Raw genomic sequence first — 25,475 nt, forward strand, 5'->3', positions numbered from 1 at the left:
ACCGTGTAATGGATTTAATCCTTTAAACTCCGGTTTTAGAGCTGAAAAACCCAGGTTCAAACTGATCCAATGGTCCAGGTAGGGTTTTACACACAGACCATTTTCAACCTCGAACCTGGTATCTCTCATTGGTGATAATTACCCTCATTGGTTAGGGTGGACACTGGATATCATCTGGAACGGATCTTTTATTTCCTCTGGAGTTGTTTTTAATATTTTGATGCTGCAGATAATCTTTTCTTGAAGAATTTAGCATCAGACATTCTGCTCCTGATCTCACTTATATTCTTGTAAAACAGGAGTAAACACCACTGAAGCTAGTGGAGTCACTTGGGTGTCAAACATTTGTGAAAAATAGCAGACTCAAGCCCATTGTCACGGATTAATTTTACTTTGCTAACCTATCCGGTCTTATAAAGGGGAACTGGTCTTCAGCTCTTATTCTTCTTCAGTATGGGCCTGGGAAGGGATCTATTTTGTTGTTTTGTATTTCTTTGCTAAGGTATTATCATATTTGTTCCCTCACACTTCAACTCACTGAAGGTAATGGAATTATTCCCGATTTACACTGGTGTAAGTGAAGGAAATTTGGTCCGTAGTCTTAAATTGTGTGCTGAAAGGTGTGTGTTTTTGTTTCTTGTGTTGTCTACTGGGGTGGTTGATAATTTATCCAGCCCTCAATTCAATTTGTCTACTTTTAGATTCCTACACTTTTGTTGTTGGTTCCCTCTCACCCCAATTTAAAAATGATGATATGTCTACATTTTCATTTACTGGATCAAGACAACCATAGAATTCATTCTTCATATACAATTCCTTCTGATGGATTTTCTTTTGTACCAGCCAGACAGGGCTATAACTTAGGGGTTGGTTCCTGCCAGCTGGGATAATAATCTGGGGTTGTTTGGGGGTAGAGAAATCTTTTGGTTGTCACAATATAACATCCAGGTCACTGAAATGTTTCCTCACTTAAGGAACCACTGCTCCTCTTCTGGTACCTAGATGCTGAAAAGCTCATCCATACTTTTTACAGCCATGCTGAACTAATAAAACTACTCTCGGTTGACTTTTCAACTGTCTTTAAATCAATTCTTATTTTTGGAGAATGATTACATGCCTTCATGGTTCATGATAAAGGAAGATTTAGCTGCTTCCACTTTCAGATTTTGCTTTATGGGGATTGGAAAAAAATCCAGTCTTTGCAGTCTCCTGGGGCACGTTGACTCTGAATGATTACAACATCCAGATGTCCCAATCTTCAGTTACTTGCTTAGGAAAAAACAATTTAGATTTTAAACTGATCAGTAGAATGTGATAGTGGTCTTAATTTTTCCTGTATGAACTATCAGAGCTCATAACCTAAGGCCAAATTCTGCTTTCAGTTAATCAGGTATAAATTTAAGAATAACTCCATTAAAACCAATGGTATGTCCTGAATTTACACTACTGTGACAAAGCAGAATTTGGTCCCTGGTGGTTAATAATGAGATTGCATGTTTCTTTTATGTAATAAATATTCTCCTGCAAACTTAGCACACATTGCAACTGCAAACAAAAGTGTATCAGTATTGTACATCTCAGCTCTGCACAGCAAGTTTCAAGTCCCTCCCTTCTGGAAGAAGTTTTTAGGAAGTTTGATTTAGACAGCTAGTTTCTAGGTAACATGACTCAGTTCCTCATTATTTCCTTTCACCATCAGTATTAAGTCTAAATGGGAAAAATAATTAGAAAGTAATTTGAAGATTGGGAAGCTGTTTGGGTGAATGTTAATAAGATCTCACTCTCCTCTTGGTTTTTCAGAAGTAGCAGCTCAGCAAATTTTACTGAGCCATTGGAGAGAACACGTAAGCCAGGTCTTGCTGAATACAGTAAAGGCAGGTAGTGTCATTAACAATCTTGGCACATGTACTTTTCATAAAAGTTGGCAGTTGGAAATATATAGAAATTTCTGTGTGATATTGAATACCCTGTTCTGTCCCGCTCCATGGTTATACCTAAGGTTAAGATTTTCTCATGGTTATTTTTAATAAAAAAAAAAGTCACAGACATGTCATGGGCAAACAAATAAATTCATGGAAGACACAGCAGTTCAACACTCTGGGGGCCCCCACCAGCGGACACCTCTGGCCCTGCTGCTCTGTGGCACAGAGCTGAAGCAGAAAGCGTCACGGTGGTCTCTGAAAGTCATGGAATCCATGACAGAAATCTTATCCTTAGTTATGCCTATCTAGTCTATTATAAACAGACCACAATAAAATGGCTTTTAGTATCACCAGTGGTAATGAACTGAAAATAGTAAGTTAACATTTTGTCTGTTTCACAGTGAGTTAATGAACACAGTCTCTGTAATAGAGATGCTGGCTTTCTACAAGCAAAATAACTGGAAGAAATGTAATCTGAAGGCTATTGGTCTGCTACCTAACAGTATGTCTACACTGCAGCTCGGAGTGGGCTTCCCAGTGTTGATGGACAGACATGCACTAGCTCATGACAGCGTGCTAAAATAGCAGTGCAGCTGGGGGGTAGCATGGGTGGCAACTTGGGCAGCTAGTTCAAACTGCTGCCTGAGCTAGCCCAGGCTACACAGCCATTTTTAACACACTAGCTGGAGCAGAGCTAATGCATGTCTGGCTATCTGCACTGGGAAGCACACTCCAAGATGCAGTGTAGACATACTGTGAGAGCCCAGGGTTCTGTTCTCAGCTCCACCACAATATTATGTAACCTCTGGTAAGCTACAAACACACAATTCCCAAGTTACCCCATCTGGAAAATATACACATGCACATTCTTCCTTGGCCAGTCTTCCAGAGCCTGAAGTTGCCTTTCACTTTTGAAAAGTAGCCTTCATAGGTTCAAAAGTTTATGATACCAGTCCATGACACCATTGCTTTTTACTCCTCAATCAGCTGCTTTAACAGAAAATCATTCCTAGTTTTCAAATAGTAGCAGTTTTTCAAACATTTTACTATTCATGCCCTTGAAAACTGCCTCTTACAAGAACCAAGTTAATATTAAAACCTACCAAGGGGTCAGATTTTAAGTTCCAAAATGATTTCAGCGGATGGAAGGATACAAAGATGCATTGGACACAGTGAAATATGGAGAACAGAGAATCATTTAAAAGTTTTTTGAATCTCAAAGAGTACTTAAAATCAATTTCCAAAATATTCCAGTAGACACTTGAACTTATCCCTACATATTAAAAAGTATGAGGATTTTGTTAAGGGATACATGGGGGAATCAAATCACCTTTAATGGGACTGAGGTTGCAACCTCACACATCTACGGAGCTAAGAATTTGTTCCAGAGGCTGCAAAACATAGAACTCTTCAACTTGATCTAATGGCAGATCTGTTAGCTGTCACCTACCGAAATTCCCTATGTTCCTTCTAACCAGCATATGAATGGCAAGATTCACAGGGCTAGTGACTTACTCCACTCTAGGGTGACCAGACAGCAAGTGTGAAAAATCAGGATGGGGGTGAGGGAGTAATAGGAGCTTATATAAGAAAAAGCCCCAAACATCAGGACTGTCCCTATAAAATCAGGACATCTGATCACCCTACTCCACTCCCACTCTCTTAGGTCCCTTTTCCTTGAATGGCAGGAAACCCACTTTGCTAGGTGAGCTGGGGGTGAAGCCACCACACTCTTCCCCTCCAGTGTTCTACCCAGTGCATCTGAGCACCACATGGCATGATTTTGTTCTGTGTTCAAATACTGGATATTCAAAGTATGAGTCTATGACCATGGAATCTGGAAAAGCTAACATGGCTACAATTCTACAGTCCTCAGGAAATTCTATGCACATGAAACTGAAGTTGTGCTTTTTCATTGCCACATACTTATGAAAAAGTTGCCACTAAATTAGATTAGTAATAGTGGCATGCACGTCATACAAATACACCACCTTCAGAGAACATCTGTTTGAAACAAAACACGGTTTTGCTATCTTCCACCACACTGAGTACCACCTTACTTGAAATCAAAGTGAAATACTATTTTTAGTTAAGAATCATGATCTTACTCTATCATCATATTAACATAACGCTTTACAAACAAATTTATCTGCCACAGCTGAAAGAGAAAATTTATAAAATTACGTAAAATAGCAGGGTCTTTAAATAGAGGGAGGTGGGAATCAAAGCAGCTACACAGACTTCACTTCCATAAGCAGAAAGTGGGATGTTCTACACACTAGAAAGATGTGACTCTCTGGAGGGGTAGTTTATATAAGATGATGCGATGCTTTCTGTGGGGGAAAGGGGATGAGGGCTAAGAAACTATATGGATGTCCTCCCTAGTGGGATTGCTTTCTGAGTGGATAAATGTATGGGGGGGTGGGGAAGGGGGAAAATAGGAAGGGATGGGAGTTGGAAGGGTTATGGAATTCCTTCCTTCAACATGTGCATGTCATTGCAGGAAGTGAATTAATACCTTATATAGAAAGATGACTTGCAATGGCACATAAGTGAGACTCAGTGCCAGGCTCTGGAACTGATCCCTCTTCTATTCAAGAAAAGTGAAAATGAACTCAACCACTTTTCTTCCTGGCTTCTTTTTCCCCTGCAATGTGTCTGTCCAAGATCACAATTTATAAGTAAAGCCACTGGCAGACATCAACATCTTGATAAAGTACATGTGCACTGAGCTCATAGACAGGGAAATTAATTTGTTTAGAGAGAGAGAGAGAGAGAGAGAGAGAGAGAGATGTGACTTTTCTTACAAAGAGGAAGTACAGGCGCTAAAGGAAAAATTGAAACTCTCTTTTAAACTGTGGGATCCTTAGGGCAGCTCCTAAGGATGCTGTTACCATGCAGTCAAGAGAGAGTCCACTACCATCATCTGCTTTCCTTCTCAAAGTATTACATTTTATTCCATGGATAGCAAGAAAGGCTTTTAGATAGTAACATAAAATTGTGCACACACACACAAACACACAGCTGTTCTCCCATTCCCTGCTCCTATCAGATATTATGGGTGAAATCTGGCTCCACTTAAATCGATGGGGATTTTGCAATTGACTTCAGTGGAATTCCACCCTGAACAGGATTCGCTGCCATTCATTATTCAGCCAGAGTGGTGCAGTCCCTCCCTACCACTCCCCCAGAAGCTGCATTCACTGCCTCTGTAGCACTCAACCCTGCCATGAATGAGAGGGGCAGGAATTTAACTCCATTCTCCTGAATAGCAGTGCAAAGCACTACCAATATTTGCAACAATCCTCATGTTTCCTGATGGTTTTTCATGAGGGGAGTAATTTGGAGCACATTTTCCTCCCCAGTTTGTGAAAAGCACTGAGTGGAACGCTGATGGTCAAGTCTTGTGGATTTCCTCATGTAACATACAGTCACCCAGCAAAGCTGTGTTTTTCTTGTGGCCTCTGTGATCCACCTCACCAGTTGGTCTGCCAGCTGAATTTTGTGTTGCTTCTGCCTCATGCTGCTTTTGATATCAGAGTAGCTGGAAAAGGAATGGAGTCAGATTACAGCAGAGTTGGGGGTTTTAAAAGCTTTTTTGTTCAAGAGATCTCTCAGACTTCAATAATGCTGAAAGGAGACCTCCCAAAGAGGGAGAAAGCTATAGGATATTGAGGGAGAACTCTACAGAGTTTAAACATGTGCAAGGGAACTCCTATTGTTCCCACGCACTCCATGAGCCAAACCTTTTCCTCCTGAGAAGGTCTGGGTTCATGTTATTTATACACCAGTGTTGCTTGGCAGATTTTATGACTGCATTACCTACCTCATAGGGATATGCAGACGTTCAGTGAACTCATGTTTGTAAAGCTCTTGGAGATCCACAGATGGAGAGCATTATTGAAGAATTAGTAACAGATGAAAATTGAATTTTTACATCAGTGTACATTAGCACTCCTCTCTCTGAAGGACTAACTCTGAACACATGAATATGGATAAGCCAAGGGTGAACTAAGGCATGGTATTAATTCCCCTTGGGCACAGAGACAAACCAAACCATACATGCCATTTAATACAATAGAAAAGAACTATATAAAGTGCTAAATAGCTGGGTGTGCGGAGCTGACCCTGACTCTGAAGTCAGCTCAGGCATGGCATTATCTCACACATGGGCTAAACAACTGTTCAGCCTGAACAACCCCTTCCAGAAAAAGGTGAGGGTGGAAAGAGAAGGATTTTGTATACGTGACCTACCTTTGAAACAGTGCAGGCAGCCATGTTGTATTTCCATCATTGCTAAGTGTGGCTCACGGAAGCAGTACTTTCAGGAATGACAAAAAAAAAAAAAAAAAAAGCACTGGACAGTGCAGGGGAGCAGATGCTGCACAACGCTCCCTGCCATAGCAACGTAAAGATGTGCCCCATAAATAGGGTAGAAGTAAGATGCAAGTTAAATTAGGTTGTCTTATTCTGTCCACATTTATATTGTACTTGTCTGCACCTATGTTAGTCCATAGTTATACAACATTGCTTTGCACATGTTTGACAAATCCTGCAGTAAAGACAATGAGTCTACATTTACACCTATATCAGCTCACGAGGGACCATGAGATTACAGGTAGGGCAGCCCTACATTCGACAATTGTACTGAGAAGGAGAATTGCATTGGTCACGCTTCTATAGCCACCACATTTAAAAAAAAAAAAAAAAAAAAGACTGCAAGTAAAATGTGCTAGCAGCCTAATGAGGACAAAGTTCCATTCTCTACCAGTTAGGTATAGGGAGAGAGAGACCAAAAAAAAAGGGAAAAGAGTTCAATTGCTTATTTTTCTAGGCGCCAGCTATAGCAGTGTTCCTAATTGGGCAGACTTAAAAAGAGACAAAGATTAAGAAATCTGGACTGGCACTTCTGACCGCTTGTACTGTTCTTCAGGATTTTGAACTGATGCTCCGCAGTGAAAACAAAGTCTATATTGAGGAGTGTCTCTAATGATACAGTGAATAAAAATGAGGTGGAGTAAGACGTCTGATCTCACTGTTTACCAGAATACCTTTTTGCCAGCAGCTTTATTAGATTCGAGAGATTATCAGCTATGCTTTATGAGGGTATATAGTTTGAGAATGCTCACACTATTTTTGTCTGCAAAAACTTTCAGAGGGACCCAGTTAATCCCTGAACTAACCATAGAATGAAAAAGAAAAAAGTAGGAAACTACATCAGTCAGAGGAAGAAATGAATTATTCTTCAGTCAGAGGAAGAAAAGTTATTCAGAGGAAGAAATGAATAAGCTTCCCACTGATTAGTAGATATTCAGTTGTCTTAAATAAAATAAAACTTCACAGCTTTGTACCCAGCAAAGCAAAGAGTGAGAAACACTGGCCAGAGAAATTAACAGATCCTAGATTTTGGGGAAGAGGATGGACAATGTTGCAATTCTGATTCTCTAACATCATTTTCATAATCAGCTAAGGATACAAGAGTTTATTTTGTTTATTTGAGATTACAAACAGTGATTTTAGGGAGACTGGTCTATGTGCTGTGCAGCTATGGAGGTACCAAATGTAAGTTGATGAGTATATCACACTTTTGGACTTACAAGAATCACCTTAAAAGAAATCTAGCAGTGGCTTATCCTGGCGCAGTTTGCTGCATTTTTTAATTTTATTTAATTTATTTATTTAATATATGGGCATTGGGAGGCCCAAATTACTCATTTGGATGCACCAAGGCATGTATTTGACCATTTATTGGGTATCCGAATACGCAAATGCAAATCAACATATGCATTCAATTATCTGGATTATTATATTGTATATGCAAAAGCAGCGTTGCATGTGCAAGTAGATGTGCCTACTTTACTGTGCATGTATTTTTGAAGCTCTGCTGAAACTCTGGGCCCTGATGTGACTACATGGATGTGAATATGCATATGTAATTTATCACATACGTGCCTTCAATTGCAAAGTCTTTATACACCACTGATGATACTAGCAGACTGGCTGGCCTTTCTGTGAGATTCTGTTATCACTCACATGGGACTGGCACGAAACATCCCGATTCTCTAAGAATTAAGTTCACATAAGAGTCCGTTTTAAACAGTCCCATATACATGTTTGTTGTTTCTCCGGTATTAAGTTTATGTTTAAGCTTGCAGAACAGTTTCCATTGTAACATTCTTTTACATCGGGGTGGGAAAACTTGTGGCCCGCGGGCCACATCTGAGTGGGGAAATTGCATTCAGGGCCATGAATGTAGGGCTGGGGCTCAGGGCAAGGGGTTGGAGCACAGGAGAGGAGTACAAGGGGGCTCAGGGCAGAGGGTCGGGACGTGGGGTGCAGGACGGGTTCAGTGTGTGGGCTCCGGCCCAGCACCACTTACCTGGAGCAGCTTCAGGGTAGCAGTGGCATGCAGTGGGGCTAAGGCAGGCTCCCTGCCTGCCCTGGCCCCGCACCGCTCCCGGAAGCGGCTGGCACCACACCCCTGCAGGGGGCAGAGGGCTCCGCACGTTGCCCTCGCCTGCGGGTACCTCCCCCAAAGCTCCCATTGGCCGTAGTTCCCAGCCAATGGGAGTTGTGGGGGGCAGTGCTTGCAGGCAAGAGCACTGCACAGAACCCTCCGCCCTCCCCTCCCCTCCCCCCAGGACGTGGTATCGGCTACTTCTGGGAGCAGCACGGGGCCAGGGCAGGCAGGGAGCCTGCCTTAGTCTTGCGGCGCCACAGGGGTGGCAATCCCGTGGGCCCGATCCAAAGCCCTGATGGGCCAGATCCAGCCCACAGACCATAGTTTGCCCACCCCTGTTTTACATGCTCACAGCTTTCTGACATGTTCATCTTTTGGGTTGAAATTTTTCATGCTTGATGTCCAGCAAAAGTATGTTTTGTTTTTTTAAGTCCAAGCAAAAGAGTAGCAGCCATTTTTGAGTTATGGCAGGGTAACATACATGCAGTCTTTTTAACTTGAGTAATTATAAAGCACTTTCAGCCATGGGGGCAGTAGAGAAGATCCTCAGAGTAAATTGTCCCAACTCCATTTAAGTCAAATGGCAATAGAGCTCCATTTACTTCAGTGGAGATATCACAATTTATACCAGCTGAAGATCTGCTCCTTGTTATTGTTATGTGACTCCTCACATATAAGAGGAGCCGGGGAGTGATTCAGGTCACCAGGGAGGCCAGCTCCACTCCACAAATAAGAGAATCACACCCCCCATCCCTCTAAAATAATTCTGGACACTTGTTCTTTTGGCAGGATAACAGCACAGCAAACTGAATTATCTCAACTATGAGAAGAACAAGGGAAAGCATACTGGGATATTTGCAAGCTAGAAAGGAGGGAGATGCAGCCAGCTGTGTAGGCAGCCACCAACTGGCTATTTTAGAGCTGCCTCTATTTCTCTCCGCCATATCAGGAAACACATTTCTGGAGAGTTCTTTAAACTGGGGAGCCTCAGTAGTGCAGTCAATTGCAAAGAGAGGTGCCTGTGTGAGAGAGGCTGAAATCTCACTTATTTGAGGGCACATCATCTGGTTGAAAGAAGTCCCCAGATTTTCTAGGTTGGAATCTATTAAAATAATTGTTTCTTTTCTCTTTTTTTTTTTAAATTAGACTTCTGTAATAAAGAGATGTAATTTTTACAGCAACAACTTGCTTTTCACATACCACCACTAGGTCATAGGTGGGATTTAGAAACTGCAAACCTGTTTGCAAATAGTCCACCGTGAGGAATAATTTATTTGCAAACAATTTCTTTAATTGTTTTTAAAACTGCCCCTACTTCAAACAGAGACAAACCTCACACAACCAGTTCCTGCACAGACACTGCATGATTCTGGGTGCCCCTCCCCTTTATACTTCACAGCTGTGTCTCCCACTAGGCAGGGTGTTTCTGGGAGTTTGGAGGGGAATAATGGGCAGGGCCACCCAGACGGGGGAGCAAAAGGGTCAGTTTGACTCAGGCCCCCAGATTTCAGAAGACACCCAAACCAAGTGGTGTTCTGACCTAGCATGTGGGGTTACAGTGCCTCTCGTGTTTGTTCCAGTGATGAAGGGGAAGCTAGTCCAAACCTGAGTGACACTGCGACTCCATGCAACAGGTCACAACCCCCAGAGTGGGGAGCTGAGCCACTCCCTGAATGCTATGCAGGCTTGCTCTCAAGCTCCCTCCAACCCAGTGCCTCCCCTCCGTGGTAATTTTTTGGAAGCATGGGGAACCCTCAGTTCCAGATTTTGCCCCAGGCCCACAAAAACCTCTGAGCAGCCCTAATAACGTGGAAAGAAGAGAGGGAGTGTTTCATCTGCTGCTAGCCGCAGTGTTGCCAGCTCTAACCCTCCCTCCTCCCCAAAGGCTCATGAAATTTAGTAGTTTTCTGAAAGCCCCAGCTGCTGGAGCCAAGTGATTAAATCATAATCTTTGCTTTCATTTGTAAAAATGTCTAGTTTTCATGGTTATGGAAAAAAGCCTGCAATCATTGAACCTTAAAGGCTCAAAAACCCAAAGGCAAACAAACAAAACATCCAATGTATTTTTAAAAAGTCTCATGATTTTAAACCACTTGTGGTTTTTTGATGCTTGGGGTTGCTGTACAGCAGCCACTCCATGGAAGAAAAGTGCCACAGCCCTGGGGGCTGTTACAACATTGAGGTTGCAGCAGCGACTCTGGGGAGGTTCTGCTGCCACTCCATAGCATAAGGGAGACGAATCTTTCCCCAGCCCTCATGAATAGGCCCAGTGCCACTTGGTTACTTACTAACGCTTGAGCTAGGGGACAAGATGTTCCCTCAGAGATATAGATGTTTGGCACACAACTTCTGTGGAATGTACAACTGCTGGTGGAATTTCTGAAGTCTACCAGTCAAATAGTTACGTGGAAGGCCCTTGTAGGCTCCACAAGTTGAATAGATCCAGAGTAAGCAGGTTGCCAGCTGTGGCTTTTTTTTTCCCCCCTCTTAAGAAAAAAAGAAAAGCCAATAAAGTTAAATGCAACCTCTGCATTATTTGCAACATTTCAGAATTAAGATTTCAGAGTAACAGCCGTGTTAGTCTGTATTCGTAAAAAGAAAAAAGAAAAGGAGTACTTGTGGCACCTTAGAGACTAACCAGTTTATTTGAGCATGAGCTTTCGTGAGCTACAGCTCACTTCATCGGATGCATAGCATATCGTGGAAACTGCAGAAGACATTATATACACACAGAGACCATGAAACAAAAACTTCCTCCCACCCCACTGTCCTGCTGCTAACAGCTTATCTAAAGTGATCATCAAGGAAGGCCATTTCCAGCACAAATCCAGGTTTTCTCACCCTTCCCCCCCCCCCACACACACACAGACACACATACAAACTCACTCTCCTGCTGGTAATAGCCCATCCCTCTTTGAAACCTCTCTTTATAATGCGCATGATAATCAAGGTGGGTCATTTCCAGCACTAATCCAGGTTCTCACCACCCCCCCCCCCCAAAACACACACCCCCCTCCAAAAACCACACACACAAACTCACTCTCCTGCTGGCAATTTTATTAAGAATTAAGATTGTGGTCCTTAACTTTGCATAACAGGTTTTTTGCATTTAATATCGATAAACGAGTAGATTTAGTGTGTGTACATATATATAAAAATAGACACAGTAAACAGGTATGTGATTACGCAATTGTTTTTATAACAAAGGAACAATTATTATTTACATAAGAGAAGATAGGCAATTACTGACATACTGGTTTTTTACGGGTCTGACTGATGCCAGGGTATAACATGTTAATATGCCATGCCAAGAATTAAATCTTTCCACATAATAGTGACCCCAATTTATAAAGTTAGGCAATAAAAATACCTGCAGTATTGTGATGGATACCATGAAGGGTGAAGTTTGAAACTCTTTTTCAACTTTACCCAGTAAATCCCCAAGTTTTAATGGTTTGTAGTTTTGCTTCAATGTGCTCCTCCTGATAGCTTTGAGTTATGGGAAGCAGATTCATTACTTGCATTTGCTGAACTGGATATGATTTCAGTTGTTCTGGTCTGCACATTATTGTTAGCCCTTTTTCCTGACACAGATTAATTGAGAATGGCAGTATTGTCAGGACAGGCCTCTATATAATGAAGGCGACTGTCATCTGTTCTTACAGTCACACTCCATGTTGCCACATCATGGACATCTCTATAAATCCTAAGAAAATGAAATGGGGAGTGGAGAGGTCTTAGCAAGATTAAGATAGGACTAGTGAATGCTTTGAAATACTATTAATTGAAGATTATTTACTACTGGAGTCAATAGGTTAAGAAAAAATCTTTATTACCCACATAACTTAAAGAGCCAGTAAAGGTTTTCCTCCTGAAAAACAATTTGAGAAATCATGAAGGGTTCTTTTTTAGTCCTAAACTTTTCATTAGACACACAGTGTTGTAACCAATTTGGCGGGGACATGAGGCAAGGAACCTTGCTGTGAAATTTCACAGTAGAATACAGTACAATACCTATCAAAAATAATGGCTGTGGCTATGGTAACCCAAGGCAAACTGTGTTATTTGCATCAGTTTATAACCCCGCCAAGATGCAATTTACACATTACTGCTGTAAGAGGACATGATTGATGTAAGCACAAATGACCTATCACAACATGAAGTCAAGAGTATTTTTTAAATTGTTTCTAAAAAGCATTCAGGAGGAAAAAGTGCATGGATTTGACACTTGACATCTCCTGGGAAACTTTGAAAAAGCATTTTACTAAGAAGTTATTCTACTCATATAATGTTTATTTTCTTCACTTCATTCCTCTCCTTTTAGTTAGCACTAAGTATATTTGCATAAAAGATCTGATTTTGCTACTACTGAAGCCAACGATAAAGCTCCAGTTAACTCCAGCGAGACCAGACCCAGGCCCAGAATAAACCACCTTCAAATAGAAATGTGCCCAAACCGGAACTACTTATCTGTACCCACCACAGGCCAACATTTTACGGGATTTTGATAAAACTGGACCTGGATGGGAACCAGTCCTCGTTAATGCTAGACCTTTGAAATTACTAGGTCGCTAATTTTTTCTGGTTAAGCATCCACAGTTTGACCAGCCTCAGCGTAGCGGCTCCTATGCCTCTCTTCTCCAGGAGCACGGCATGGGGAAGGAAGCTCGGCCAGAGCATCTCTAGACCCGCTTGGGGCCATTGACGGACCATGCAAAGCAGAGCTGAAGGCTGCACAAATTTATATTAAAGTAGAAAATAAAGGAAAAAATATACATAAGCAGATTTTTTTATCCAAAAACATTACACTTAAAAAATGACAGCAGAAAGAAATATTTTATGTTCAGTTGCAGTTATAAAAAGTTTCAGGTGGGGAAGTCCTCTAGTAAGGTGTCTCAGATTAATCAACCAAAAATTGAGGCACCTTAAAAAAAAAAAAAAATCACGAAATGTTTTGAAACTCTGGTCCTAAATTGAACAGACATGTACTTCCCCCACCCCAGACTTTGGCTTTTCTACAATTTAATAATTCTATTCCATATATTGTCTAGAAAAAGAAAGCCTGATGTAGAACTGACTGTTTCAGTTGTACTCCAACATCTATTTCACTCAGGGACTACAAAAATGTTTGGAATGTTTAATAAACCTTCAGATAAAGCTGTAGGAGAATAGCTTGCAATCTCCTGTAAAATCACCTATACCATCTGTCCAGAATTTCTTCTGGAAATTACTATACAAGTATAGTACCAGAAACATAATAGTTTTCCTGGAATTCTTTGTAGCTGAATTCTTAATGTGCTGAATAATTATCTTCTCAACAAGATGAGAAACTTTTACTTGAGAAACTTCAGATCTTCATAAATGGTAGAGAAACTTCATGTCTTGTCTGTATAGAAATGAAAGTTATGATCAGAGAAGACTCTTGCAAAAACTTCTCTTCAGGGAAAGCTGATTAGGGTCTGTTATATTTATTATAATCATTAGTAGCATTATTCCCTTTTCCTTCAGGTGTACAGTCTTGGCAGATTTGCATGGGGCTGTCTTCACTCAGCTGGGCTTGCTGCTCTCTAACAGAGCATGGAGTTATCATGATGAGCAGCTGCACCTCCCCTAGGGCTCTGATCTGGGGTGTTTCACAGGGCTCAGTGCTGTCACCACTCCTATTCAACCTCCGTGTAAAGCCCTGAGGGGGGAGAGTGAGATGAGAGGTTTACAGGCTTATGCCAGGCTTACAGAGTTGGGGGTGCCTATCATACCCAGTGCAGACACTGCTGTTTCCAGTTATCCCATTGCAAGAATTCATCTAGAATCGAGGGAAACATTGGATTTAGGCTTAATCCAGAGAAGACTGAGATGATCTTGATAAAAGAAGAGAAGCACTCTGAAAAACTGACAGATAGTACAACAAATGAACAACATCTGCAGAATTTCACTTTTTCTATCTGCTTGAGAATTGTCTAGGAACAGTTGGCAAAAATCTCAAAATGTATTAATTATTTATCAAATACATTATGTTGTGCAGACAGCTCATGAAATATTCTCAATGAACCTCAGTTTGTCCTAAATCGGTCAAAGAAGTCACACATTGTCTCGCTCTTTAGTTGGATGAATATCAACATCATAACCAAAGAATACTGTGATGATTGATTACTCATTTTCATATTTTGAGGCAGAGTCATAAAAATCTTTTTAAATGTACTTGAAATGCCTCAAGAATGCAAGGGTGCTCCAGAGGGGGGTGTCATTGCTGCTGAATCTAGGTCCAGTCTGCAGCACATTACAAAGGACTTTGGCTACCGTCAATGATCATGCAAGCAACTTTATTACATGCCTAATATTAAGCACACAATTAGACCTACTAATGGCAAAGCTACATACCTTGCTCAATCAGGGCCATATTTAATGTAAGTACTTGGCAACCTTTGACACTCTCAATTACTGGCTTATTTTCTCTGATGGAATGATGTTCCCCTGCCCAATAAATCCATATATTATTGTGACACCAGCTTCATACTACCGTGCAATGGAATTACAGTGCAAGGAGAGCATTACTGGAAGTAAGTGACATGATCTTTTGTCCATTAGCCAACCAAAAAAAAAGTGACAGATCCTTACGTAACCCTTCAATTGATGTGTTAAAGGGGGCCCTAGAATTCCACCACTCAGGATGTTCTCCCCTGCTCTGAATAGTGCTAAAATTATCCTGCGAAAAGGTGATAATCCCTGGGGCACAGAAAAATACTTAAATTGTTTACCTTTGGAAAGCATGTTTTGTTTTATTAAGACTCTCCCTACATGGGGGTCTATCCCTTTTCTCTGTCTCCCCATCCCCCAACTCATACACATCCTGCCATTTAAAAATACAAAAGGTTGAATGCACTTCAGTACTAAGTATATACTCCACACTTTTTTTAAGTACACAATATGAACTTTTACAGCAGATGCCCTCAATATAAACTTGTTTGCCTAGTGCTGTTGCCTTCCCTCCTTGGAGGAGGAGAAACATTTAAATTGGAACACAGTTGAATAGATTTCTCAGTCCCTCATTCCTCCTCTCTGTGAGGACAGGACAAAGGAAGCAGTTTGTGTATGTGAGCTCCCTTGTGAAAATATTGACAGCACATGACTGATCGCTTCATGAATAGCTTGGTACAATTAGCCATTTTAGAAATATATTTTTAAGAAGTTTTCATATTGTATTTAAGACTACATATTCAAGATACAAAACTAAAAAGTTAATAAAATACTAAAATAATAAGCATCTGAACGGACAATGCTACGTGTGATTAACTGTTTCATGGGACACTATGCTACAAAACATATGTTCTGTCTTGTCAAGAGAAAGCACGTGTCCTGCTTCTAAAAGCTTGCAAAGAGCCTGAAGTATTTGTGTATACTGAGGCACCAGTATTTAAGACTCCATCATTGCAATCACTCTGAAAGTGTTAAGTAGAGCATATTGACATATCTTGTCAAATGCTCAATACAAAAAAAGGTAACAAACAGAAAACCTGCAACACTGTGTGTTTGGTTGTGGTGCTACAATAAAAGAACTATATTTGCCCAAGCCTACTATGAATATAGCTACCTTATACCAATTATCTGTTATATGCAGGACTCTGTGGGTTTACCCTCAAATCAGAAAGGTTATCTAAAAAACTTAGCTTAAAATGCCATCAGATCCTGAATGGATAATGGAGATCTTTAATAATGAGATTCTGGTAACTTAAAGCTAATATGTAAAGTGGCATTTTAAAAACTTTCTGTAAGAAAAAAAATTCAAGATCTAGTATTCTGAACAAAGCTTTAATATTTGTTGTGCATGCAGTACTAATATTTTTGATATGAAACTTGACCTGCCATACTCTTGATTTTGATAGCCAATTCATTACTTGCTTCCAATTCTATATTCTAAATCCCATTTAGATATTAGATACCCTGTTATTAATAAAAATGCTGTATTAACACACATCCTTTTAAAAAAATTAAAATCCCTATTTATAATCAGATATTAAATCTTAAATACTCTTCCACACCCTGTTGCAATTTGTGGGATGTCATTTCAATCGTTCACTCTCTCAGTTCTCAACAATCGTCCTATTTTCTTTTCTAACAGACTAGGAACACCCAGCGAGCTTCTGAAGTTACCGGGTGACTAAATAAGTCATTTCTGTATGTTTTGGGGTTTTGTTTTTACTATGGTCATCATAAAACTAAGAAAACCTATGTTTGCAAAGGAAACCAATGAAGCTTTTAGAGTACATGCACACACATGATACATGCCCCCCCCCCCCCACACACACACACACAAGATAGGGATGGTCATCTCTGGGAGCTATTTCTAAATCAGGTCAACCCATAGAACCATATGACCAAAGGTACATGATAAATACAATTTAACACCTCACCTGCGTTCTGCACATAAAGCTCACTACCTGGGCTATGTTTAATATTCCAAACCTAGGAACAGCTTTCAAACAGTCATTGTGACACTCCTTTGGGGTACCCAGGGTTGGAAGGCACCTCACTATCACCTGCTCTTAGCATCAGAAGCTTTGTCTGTGCCTGTTGAGGGTCAGCTCTCCATCTTCACTGGCCATGGGCAGTACAAGTTGTCCCCTCTAGGCCTTGCAGGCCCTGATGTCACTATACACATTAGCAATAGGCACACTCCAGGAGGATGCTCGGAGGACTCTGCTATTGGTGTGTCCAGCTCCTGTTCCACTGGACACTTCAGTATTCACAGATCTGCTACTTCCACAGAAACAATACACCCCAGCTTACTGCTTCCACCTCTGATCACTGCTCTGCTCAACCCACAGCACTTAAACTTGTTTTCACTATAAACATATCTAAATTTATTTAACAAAGCCCAGAGATTTAAATAGTAGCAAATATTGGAAACAAATGGTTATATATAAAACAACAACATGCTGTCTAAAGCCTAGATTTAATTAACAAGATACTCTCCTGTCTTGTAGAGTATTGCTCACCCAAAATCCTTGCAGTGCTTTACAGCCAGACTCTTTTTATGAGATAAGCACACCGTTAGCTTATATCCTAGGTGAAGGACTGTGTGCATTCACCTGCACCCCAAGATACACCAGAACAATACTTGGTCTTTATTCATAAACACCACATCTCCATGCTGTTTATTTCATCCTGTAAATTTCCTCTCTTGTAGATTTTACAGTCCTTCGTTCCACCCTTACTCATTATGCTAATCGGCATACAGTGTGAGGCATCTGCTACCTCCGGCCTGAAAGGAATGTCTCCCAGCAGTGTCACCTCCTGGTGACCTGCCTTACTTCCAGATCTTAAGAACATAATTTTCAGTATAGATACATAACTCCTCACATATTACTGCACATACATTTGGCAATGATTATGATGACCAGTGGGTTTCTGGCTCTCGGTGGAGACCTCACCCATTGGTGAACTATTTTGCAATTATCTGACCCCAGGGATCCCTATGAAAGCCGATGCATTCCGTGTGTCCTCTGCCCATTTGCCTCAGAGGTCCTTGGGTCACAACTATTTTTATTTAAAAATACTGTGTACCAGAAAACTGTGGAATTTCATTTTGAGTTACATGAGCCGAAGGGCCAGGATGGGAAATAATCATTCTTGGATGAGCGATGGCTTTAAGATCTGATATCCAATGAAAATTTTACCTCAACTAGAAAGCTAGGGACCTCTCTTCCTACTGGTATGAGACATTTCTTGTTTCTAGCCCTGCTAGATCACAAGATATATGAGATCTTAAAATCAAAATATAATTGATTGAAAAATAGATTTTTTTTTTGCAATTTTACAGTTTCTAAAATGTATTAGTTAATTTTCTTCTCCCTCAGAAATCTGTACAGCTACTTGTGGTAACTAACTGTGCCTGTCTTTATTAGAGAAGGGTAAGGAAAGCCATAACCCAGTCTACTATAAAATTTCCTAAACCACTTTCTGTAGCATATGCAGAATACCGACTGGTATGGTGCAGTATAAATATTTTATATATCATGATCGCACAACTGAGCTACACTGAACTATATAGCTCACTCATGGCATCCCATACTCATACTTATAAAATCTTCATATCACAACACAGTATCATGTATCCTAATTTGAATTGTATGTTGGTCTCAAAATGGCAGTTAATACAAGCTTCTTTTTAAAAATAAATAAATAAAATAAAATATAGTTGTTGCCTATTGATCCCAGTTCAGCCAGATCTGGTTAGAAGTTCTGAGAAATCTTGCTGGATTAGGGATTTATTTTTTCAGTTTTGTTTGGGCTCCCACAATTCTACTGAATTTAACAAACTAATGAGAGTGGAGGGGCTAACTCTCACTAATGCCGTTGTGGGATTCATGCATGTAAATTCTAACTGCGTTCACCTGTGGTGGTGCTCAAAAAAAATTGCATGCCCAAATGCCTGTGGTGCATAGCTTCATATGCACAGAGGCCATATTTTAAAAGATTGCTCCTGTATACTTAGCTTATTGATTACAAAGGGAAGACTCTGAATACTGTGACAAATCCATAGCTCCTTGTGGAGTCAGGATTGCTGCTATGCTGCACAATGTGACTACATGGAATGTCCGTGTGCTCTAAAGCCCATTAAAATCAATGGGCTTTGGAACAGGCTTGAACATACAGGTTGACCACTTGCAAAGAGGGATGGCATCTCCAGTGATACATTATACTCTAGCCAGTACAATAATACTGTTAATGTTTTCTCAATATGTTACCATTTTTATTTCCCTTGCACAGTACAAAAGTTTTAGTATGAAAAACAAAATATCAGTAATGGAAAAGACAAAACCTAATACTAAAATACTAAAAGTTGGGTTTAAACAAAGTAAATTCCAATTTGAGCCTGCCACTCCTTCCTTAACTCCATAACTTGAGCAAATAAATGATCTTGGATTATAAAAAACATCTTCTAATGTGGATGTTTTTGTATCTGTGTAGAAGAGAGAACTCACCAATCAGCATACCCGTTCACAGCTGGATGGAGCATTACAGGACCTTCCCTTCAGTCCCCTCCTTCCAACAACGATTGGGGTCCTTGGTGGTCTGGTTCTTTAGTGACTCAGCCCTAGAGCCAAGTTATGTACAGCCTCACCCCTTCTGGTGTATCAGTGTCCCAAATAAACTGTGTCCTTCACAGTACTAGTCATCAATTTGAAATCTTCCAGCCCTCCTGGACTCCTCTTCAATCCCACTCTTCTCAGAGTCAGGGATTTCTGGGCTTCTACCCAGCATCTCTCAGCAGAACTCAACTCCCCACCCCCCAAATAAAACAAGCAACGTAGGCCACTGCTCCTCCATGGCACCGCCCCCCGGGCTTGTGCTTTCAGTCTCTCAAGTTCTCCCCAGCTCCTTGTTCCTCTTCCAGATCACCAACCCAAAGGGCTACCGCCCAGGAGCCTTGTCCCTATTTCTGGGCCCCTCTTCTCCTGGCTGTCTCCTCCTGCTCTGAGCTCCTTCCTTTACCTCCTCCCCAGCTGGGTTTGATAAGAAATTGAGTCTCACACAGCTTCCAGGTGTAAGAAGGTGGGCTAATTGTTCTCTCAGGCTTCTGTTAACCTTTCACTTACCCATGTGTAGTCTGTGGTAATAATGCTGTAGGGCATGTCAATACAGCCTTTGTTTCCACTTCCTGGTTAAAAGAAATTTCCTGGTAATCTGGAGATAGGGTTAGAGTGACATTTTTCCTCTTTACTTTTGCTGTATCGATCGGCTTCCTTTAGGAAAGTCCAGCGGGGGGGGATTTGCCACACAACTAATATGCACACAGCCTCAGTTTACTTCAAAACACAACTGCACCTGTGCATCAGAGGGCAAAATTTTGAATTCAGTAGTACATGAGACCAGTTTTACTGGAACCTTCTTTCTGGGCACCCAAAATGAGCACAGACGCTATGAGCTCTAGGTTTTTTGCTGCCCAAGCAAAAAATTTGCCACCCCTGGAATTTGCTGCCCCTGGAATTGTGCCGCCCCAAACACGTGCTTGCTTTGCTGGTGCCGAGAGCCGGTCCTGACTATTAAAGCTGTTCTTTTGCTCCAAATGAATGTTAACAGCACATATTCAGTGTTCTATGATACATTCATTCAGAACACTGAGGCTACATCTACATTTCTGATGTTGTATAGAGTACAGTCACTGCACATCCAGTTAGGAAGAGCTTAAACAGCAGTGTAGACGATGAAGCACTGCTTAGCTGAGCAGAGTAGTATAGTGTGCCCTACAAGCCTGAGCCCTAGGCCAGCGGTTCTCAACTGGGGTCCGCGAGCCCTTTCAGGAGGTCAGTGGGGCCCCGCTGCTGAAGCCCTGAGCCCTGGCACCCACCCCCATGGGGCTGAAGTGTGGAGCAGTACAGGGCTTCAGCCCCAAGCCCCGGCGAGCCCCCCCATCCCATGGGGCTGAAGCCGGGAGCAGCGCAGGGCTGAAGCCCCTAGCTCTCCCCTTCCCTCTGCCAGCTGCAGCCGAGACCGCGCACGCCTGAAACCCCGAGCTCCCCCACACTGCTGCCAGGAGCGGAGTGGGGCTGAAACCATGATGCGGGCAGAAACCTTGAGCCCATGGGCAAAGTTGAGGGAGCACAAGGGTGTTGCCCCCCAAACTGCAGTGCCTTATCCAGAATGGGGCAGGTCCACCCCTCCCGCTCCTCCTCTTCCCCAGCCCCCCTCAGGCCCCACCTTCTGGCCAGGTCCTAGGCAGAGAGCCGGAGCCAGGCAGTGCGGGGCAGCTACTCCTCTGGCTGGCAGTGCCATGGAGTGGGTGGCCGTGGCATTCCCCTGTCTGCTGCTGGTGCCCTCCGGCGTTGTGGCTGCTTCTCAGCTCCCAGCCCCCTTTGACTGCTTATGCAGCCAGTCAGAGCTGCCCGGATGGCTCTGGCCCAGCAGAGCCCTTTGTGGCTTGCTGAGGTGAGTCAGGGGGTGGAGGTGGTGCTACCTCCCTGGACCCTGCCATGCAGGGCTGGCCAGCGCCCTGTCAGCTCTTGCTCCCCAACCGCCGATCCCTGCCGGGCCCTGGAGTTGTTCTAGCATGTTGCGGGAGGCCTCAGAAAGAAAAAAGGTTGAGAACCCCTGCCCTAAGGTATATATCAAACACAGCTCTCTGCATGCAAAAGCTGTTCCTTCAGTTTAGTGTCCCACTGTCTCCTCACTGCCTGAGTTTTTTCCCACTGCGGTGAAAGGCTCCGGCCGTGGGGAGACAGTTCACAAGTAGCTACACGCCACAGGCAGGCAGGCTGTGTTTACACTTACGTGTAGCTGCACAGGGCAAAGAAAGGCTGCAGCAGCAGGGAAAGGCTTCTGCAGGTCTCCACGGCCAGGAGTCTTTCCCTGTGGCATGTAGCTACACATCGCAGTGTCAAGCATGGACGCAGCCTGCCTCCCTGTGGCATGTAGCTACATGTGTAGTGTCTGTAGTGTACATGCACCCGCAATTGTAGAATAGCCCATGTTGCAGGACAAGTTCTCCCCTCCAATAAATATGCACGTGTCTGTTGAGTCAGTAACAAACAGTAGCAAAACCAGCACTTTTGTTTTTAAAAAAGTGTACTTTTGAATGAGTATTTTGCAATCTTTCAAAAATATTTTACCACAATAGTGTCTCAGTTTATTGTTTTGAAAATACAATCACCATAAGCACACACTGGGGCAATATTTACTGTAGATGAGACAGTGTTAGCTAGAGCAATGCTGCAGAAAGCTACTGTACTATTTGTTTAGAAAAGTGCTATAATCACATCTTTCTACCATTGTCTCTACTATAGTTGTATTCAGATCTTTACGTGAATTTATTATGGGTTGTTTTATGACAGCATATTCTTCCCTATTATGGTTATTGTGCTTAGGAACAGGATTCTAGTCCAAACCTGCTTAATTTAATTTAATGGTTGCCAGGGCACATATTAGTACAATTTGTATTAAAACTGGGTTTGTAGATATCCATATCCATACTCATATCCGCTAACTCTGTTCTACAAGATTTGTGTGCCTATTGAAGAAGACTACGCAAATATTAATTTATTATTTATATTTTAATATTTCATTTACATTTTATCTTATATTTTAATGTAAAATGCTTTATAATTTATCTTAAAATATTATGCTAGATTGTGGAAGTCCAAAAGAAGGAGATGAATTCCCAGCTTCATCCCTTTTAAATTTTACTGATGACCTAAAATATAGTAACAGCTTTTTCAATTGGATGTAATATAAGATGAATTATTAGCCTGTATATATCATAAACACATTCTTCCAGTAGGGATATATTCCAGTACAGTGTGTTGTATCAAAGGACTTCATGAAATAAAATTCAGGAGAATGATAAATCTTGTATCATAATAATTGTCCTCAAGAATATATGACACAGCAATGGAAATCTTTTTCTCATATTTTTCAGAAATAAATGAAAATTCCAAGAAATAGAAGCTGCTGCTATACAAAGAAAGAAAAGACAAAGTATCTTCAGGGTTAATAGCCTCCAACTGAGATCCATGAACAATTACACAGTTATTTTTCTATATCGAACTTTAAGGTTTGTTAATAATATGTTGCCTTTGCGGGACACAGAGGTGCTAATGGTAAGAAGGCTATTTATTCACTATACTGAATAGAAGAGCTACAGAAACAATGGCTTCCAAGGTCTCATGTTTATATGTTCTGACAGTAGTTTGTTGGGCAAGTGCTCTTTGGTATTTAAGTATAACTCGTCCTACTTCTTCCTACACTGGCCACAGACACTTCAATACTATATCGATAGCCAGGAAAAATGTCTCCTTTGGTAATATAAGAACTCGACCTATAAATCCACATTCATTTGATTTCCTTATAAATGAGCCTAATAAGTGTGAGAAGAGCATCCCTTTCCTAGTCATTTTGATCAGCACGACTCACAAAGAATTTGATGCAAGACAAGCAATTCGAGAGACGTGGGGAGATGAAAACAACTTTAAAGGCATTAAAATAGCCACTCTCTTCCTTCTTGGGAAGAATGCAGATCCTGTATTAAATCAGATGGTAGAGCAAGAAAGTCAAATTTTTCACGACATTATTGTGGAGGACTTCATTGACTCTTATCATAACCTTACTCTTAAAACGTTAATGGGTATGAGGTGGGTGGCCACATTTTGTTCAAAAGCAAAGTATGTTATGAAGACAGACAGTGATATTTTTGTAAATATGGATAACCTTATTTATAAACTGCTCAAACCCAACACCAAGCCAAGGAGAAGGTACTTTACTGGTTATGTCATCAATGGAGGACCAATAAGGGATGTCCGCAGTAAATGGTACATGCCCAGAGATTTGTACCCTGATAGCAATTATCCACCGTTCTGTTCAGGCACTGGCTACATTTTTTCAGCTGATGTAGCAGAACTGATTTACAAAACCTCCCTCCATACCAGACTTCTTCATCTTGAAGATGTGTATGTGGGACTCTGTCTTCGGAAGCTTGGCATTCACCCTTTCCAAAACAGTGGCTTCAATCACTGGAAGATGGCCTACAGCTTGTGTAGATATCGCAGAGTGATCACAGTGCATCAGATAACTCCAGAAGAAATGCACAGAATTTGGAACGACATGTCAAGCAAGAAGCATCTCAGATGTTAAGATTTTTACAGATGTAAATACTTTTTTTTTAATTTTGGCAGAAAGGAATCGGATAATTTATAGGCAAATTAACTTTGAGGAGGGTTTTAATAACTGCTTTTGCATTCTTGTCTTGACTTCTGGTTTGCACCCTTCAGACTCTATTCATAAAGACATTACAAAACTTAAAGGGGCCAGAGTCAAATCTCAGAATCATTGCTCCCTATCACAACATTTAAAAAAATCAGCTCTTGCACCTGTATGTATAAGAACAGTAGTAGCTAACCAGAGCTGCATAACAATTCACGCCCATGCATCTGAGATGAGAGTCTGGCCCTAAAAAATGAAGAATCATATTAACATCTTTATCTCATCCTCACAAGGTATAAGTGTCTCTTTTTAGGGTTCTATTCATAAATATACACACAAATATAAAAAAAAATATACTCAGTGTGTGCATTTACAGCTTGAGTGCTATCTTTGCACTGATTTTATACACCTATATTGGCATGTACATTTTACTATACAGTATGTGCAGTTTAAAAAGCAGTTTATTGCTGGCAGAAAGGCAGAATTTAAACAAGTGTGAATATAACATTGAAAATGAAAATAGTGTAGGTCTTAGAAACAACACTACCTGCCTGAAAGTTATTTATTTAATAAAACCACATAACTCCCCCTAACTAAAAGAGCCCTATCTAATATAATCTTACAATGAAATATAATTTGTGTGTGAAATACAAGACAAAGAAAATGTCTGCAACAAAAAATAAAAATAAAATAAAATGTGTCTTTGGGATAAAGGTACTTAATATACTTCAACATTTTCTTTTTAAAGCAAGTGCAGCATATCTCCTTAGGATGTGTAGAGATATATATGCACTAACAGCAATACTATTGTGGTACAGTATTATTGGAATAGACAGTATTATCACCAATAGAATTTTCATAAATTATAGTGTCTGCCAGAGCAAATATGTAATTTTATTGAATAATGAAAAATATCAATAAAATAATCCTTTCCTACTGTCTTACTGATTAGAAGCAAGTTTACAGTCTCCACATCACTCAGTATATCATTAAAATTAAACACAACATATGGTACTTAAAGCATTTTGCTTTCTTAGAGCTAAATTCTGCTTTTTACCACAGTGCACCCATTGCAGAAAATGTAATTACTCAAGATTTATACCAGTGTAGCAGAGGAGAATTTGGACCACACAAAAAATACTCTTGGGCAACAGAAGGAAAGTATAATAGCAGTTGTGTGGATCTCTCAAGGGGAGAATAGATCCTCACAGCAAAATCAAGAATATTTAGAACCAACATGTACATAAGCCAAATTCTAGTCTTTGTTTCACATGTGGAGCTCCCAGTGAAGTCATTATTAAACCAAGAAGTCACTGAGGCCCAATTCAGGAAAGCATCTCAACTCAGGACAGCCCTTAAGCACACGCTTAACTTTAAGTATGGGATTGAAGTCAATGGGA

At 41.0% G+C, this 25,475-nt stretch overlaps 1 protein-coding gene across 6 annotated transcripts in view; it reads left to right on the forward strand.

Annotated features, from left to right (window-relative positions):
* Positions 1–25,475, forward strand: part of B3GALT1 (beta-1,3-galactosyltransferase 1) — a 393,639-nt gene that overhangs the window by 304,807 nt on the left and 63,357 nt on the right. For 4 of the 6 annotated variants that reach the window (XM_074967500.1, XM_074967498.1, XM_074967497.1 and 1 more), the window contains one exon: positions 22,796–24,044. The exons of the other annotated variants lie outside the window; for them this stretch is intronic. In XM_074967500.1, the coding sequence (XP_074823601.1) occupies positions 23,026–24,006 (981 nt within the window). In that variant the 5' untranslated portion in view covers positions 22,796–23,025 and the 3' untranslated portion in view covers positions 24,007–24,044. Of the gene's footprint in view, positions 1–22,795; positions 24,045–25,475 lie in introns of those variants that run through there. 6 annotated transcript variants of the gene reach the window in all.

The sequence above is a fragment of the Natator depressus genome, chromosome 11, assembly GCF_965152275.1.
Source record: "Natator depressus isolate rNatDep1 chromosome 11, rNatDep2.hap1, whole genome shotgun sequence".
Classification (NCBI taxonomy): domain Eukaryota; kingdom Metazoa; phylum Chordata; order Testudines; family Cheloniidae; genus Natator; species Natator depressus.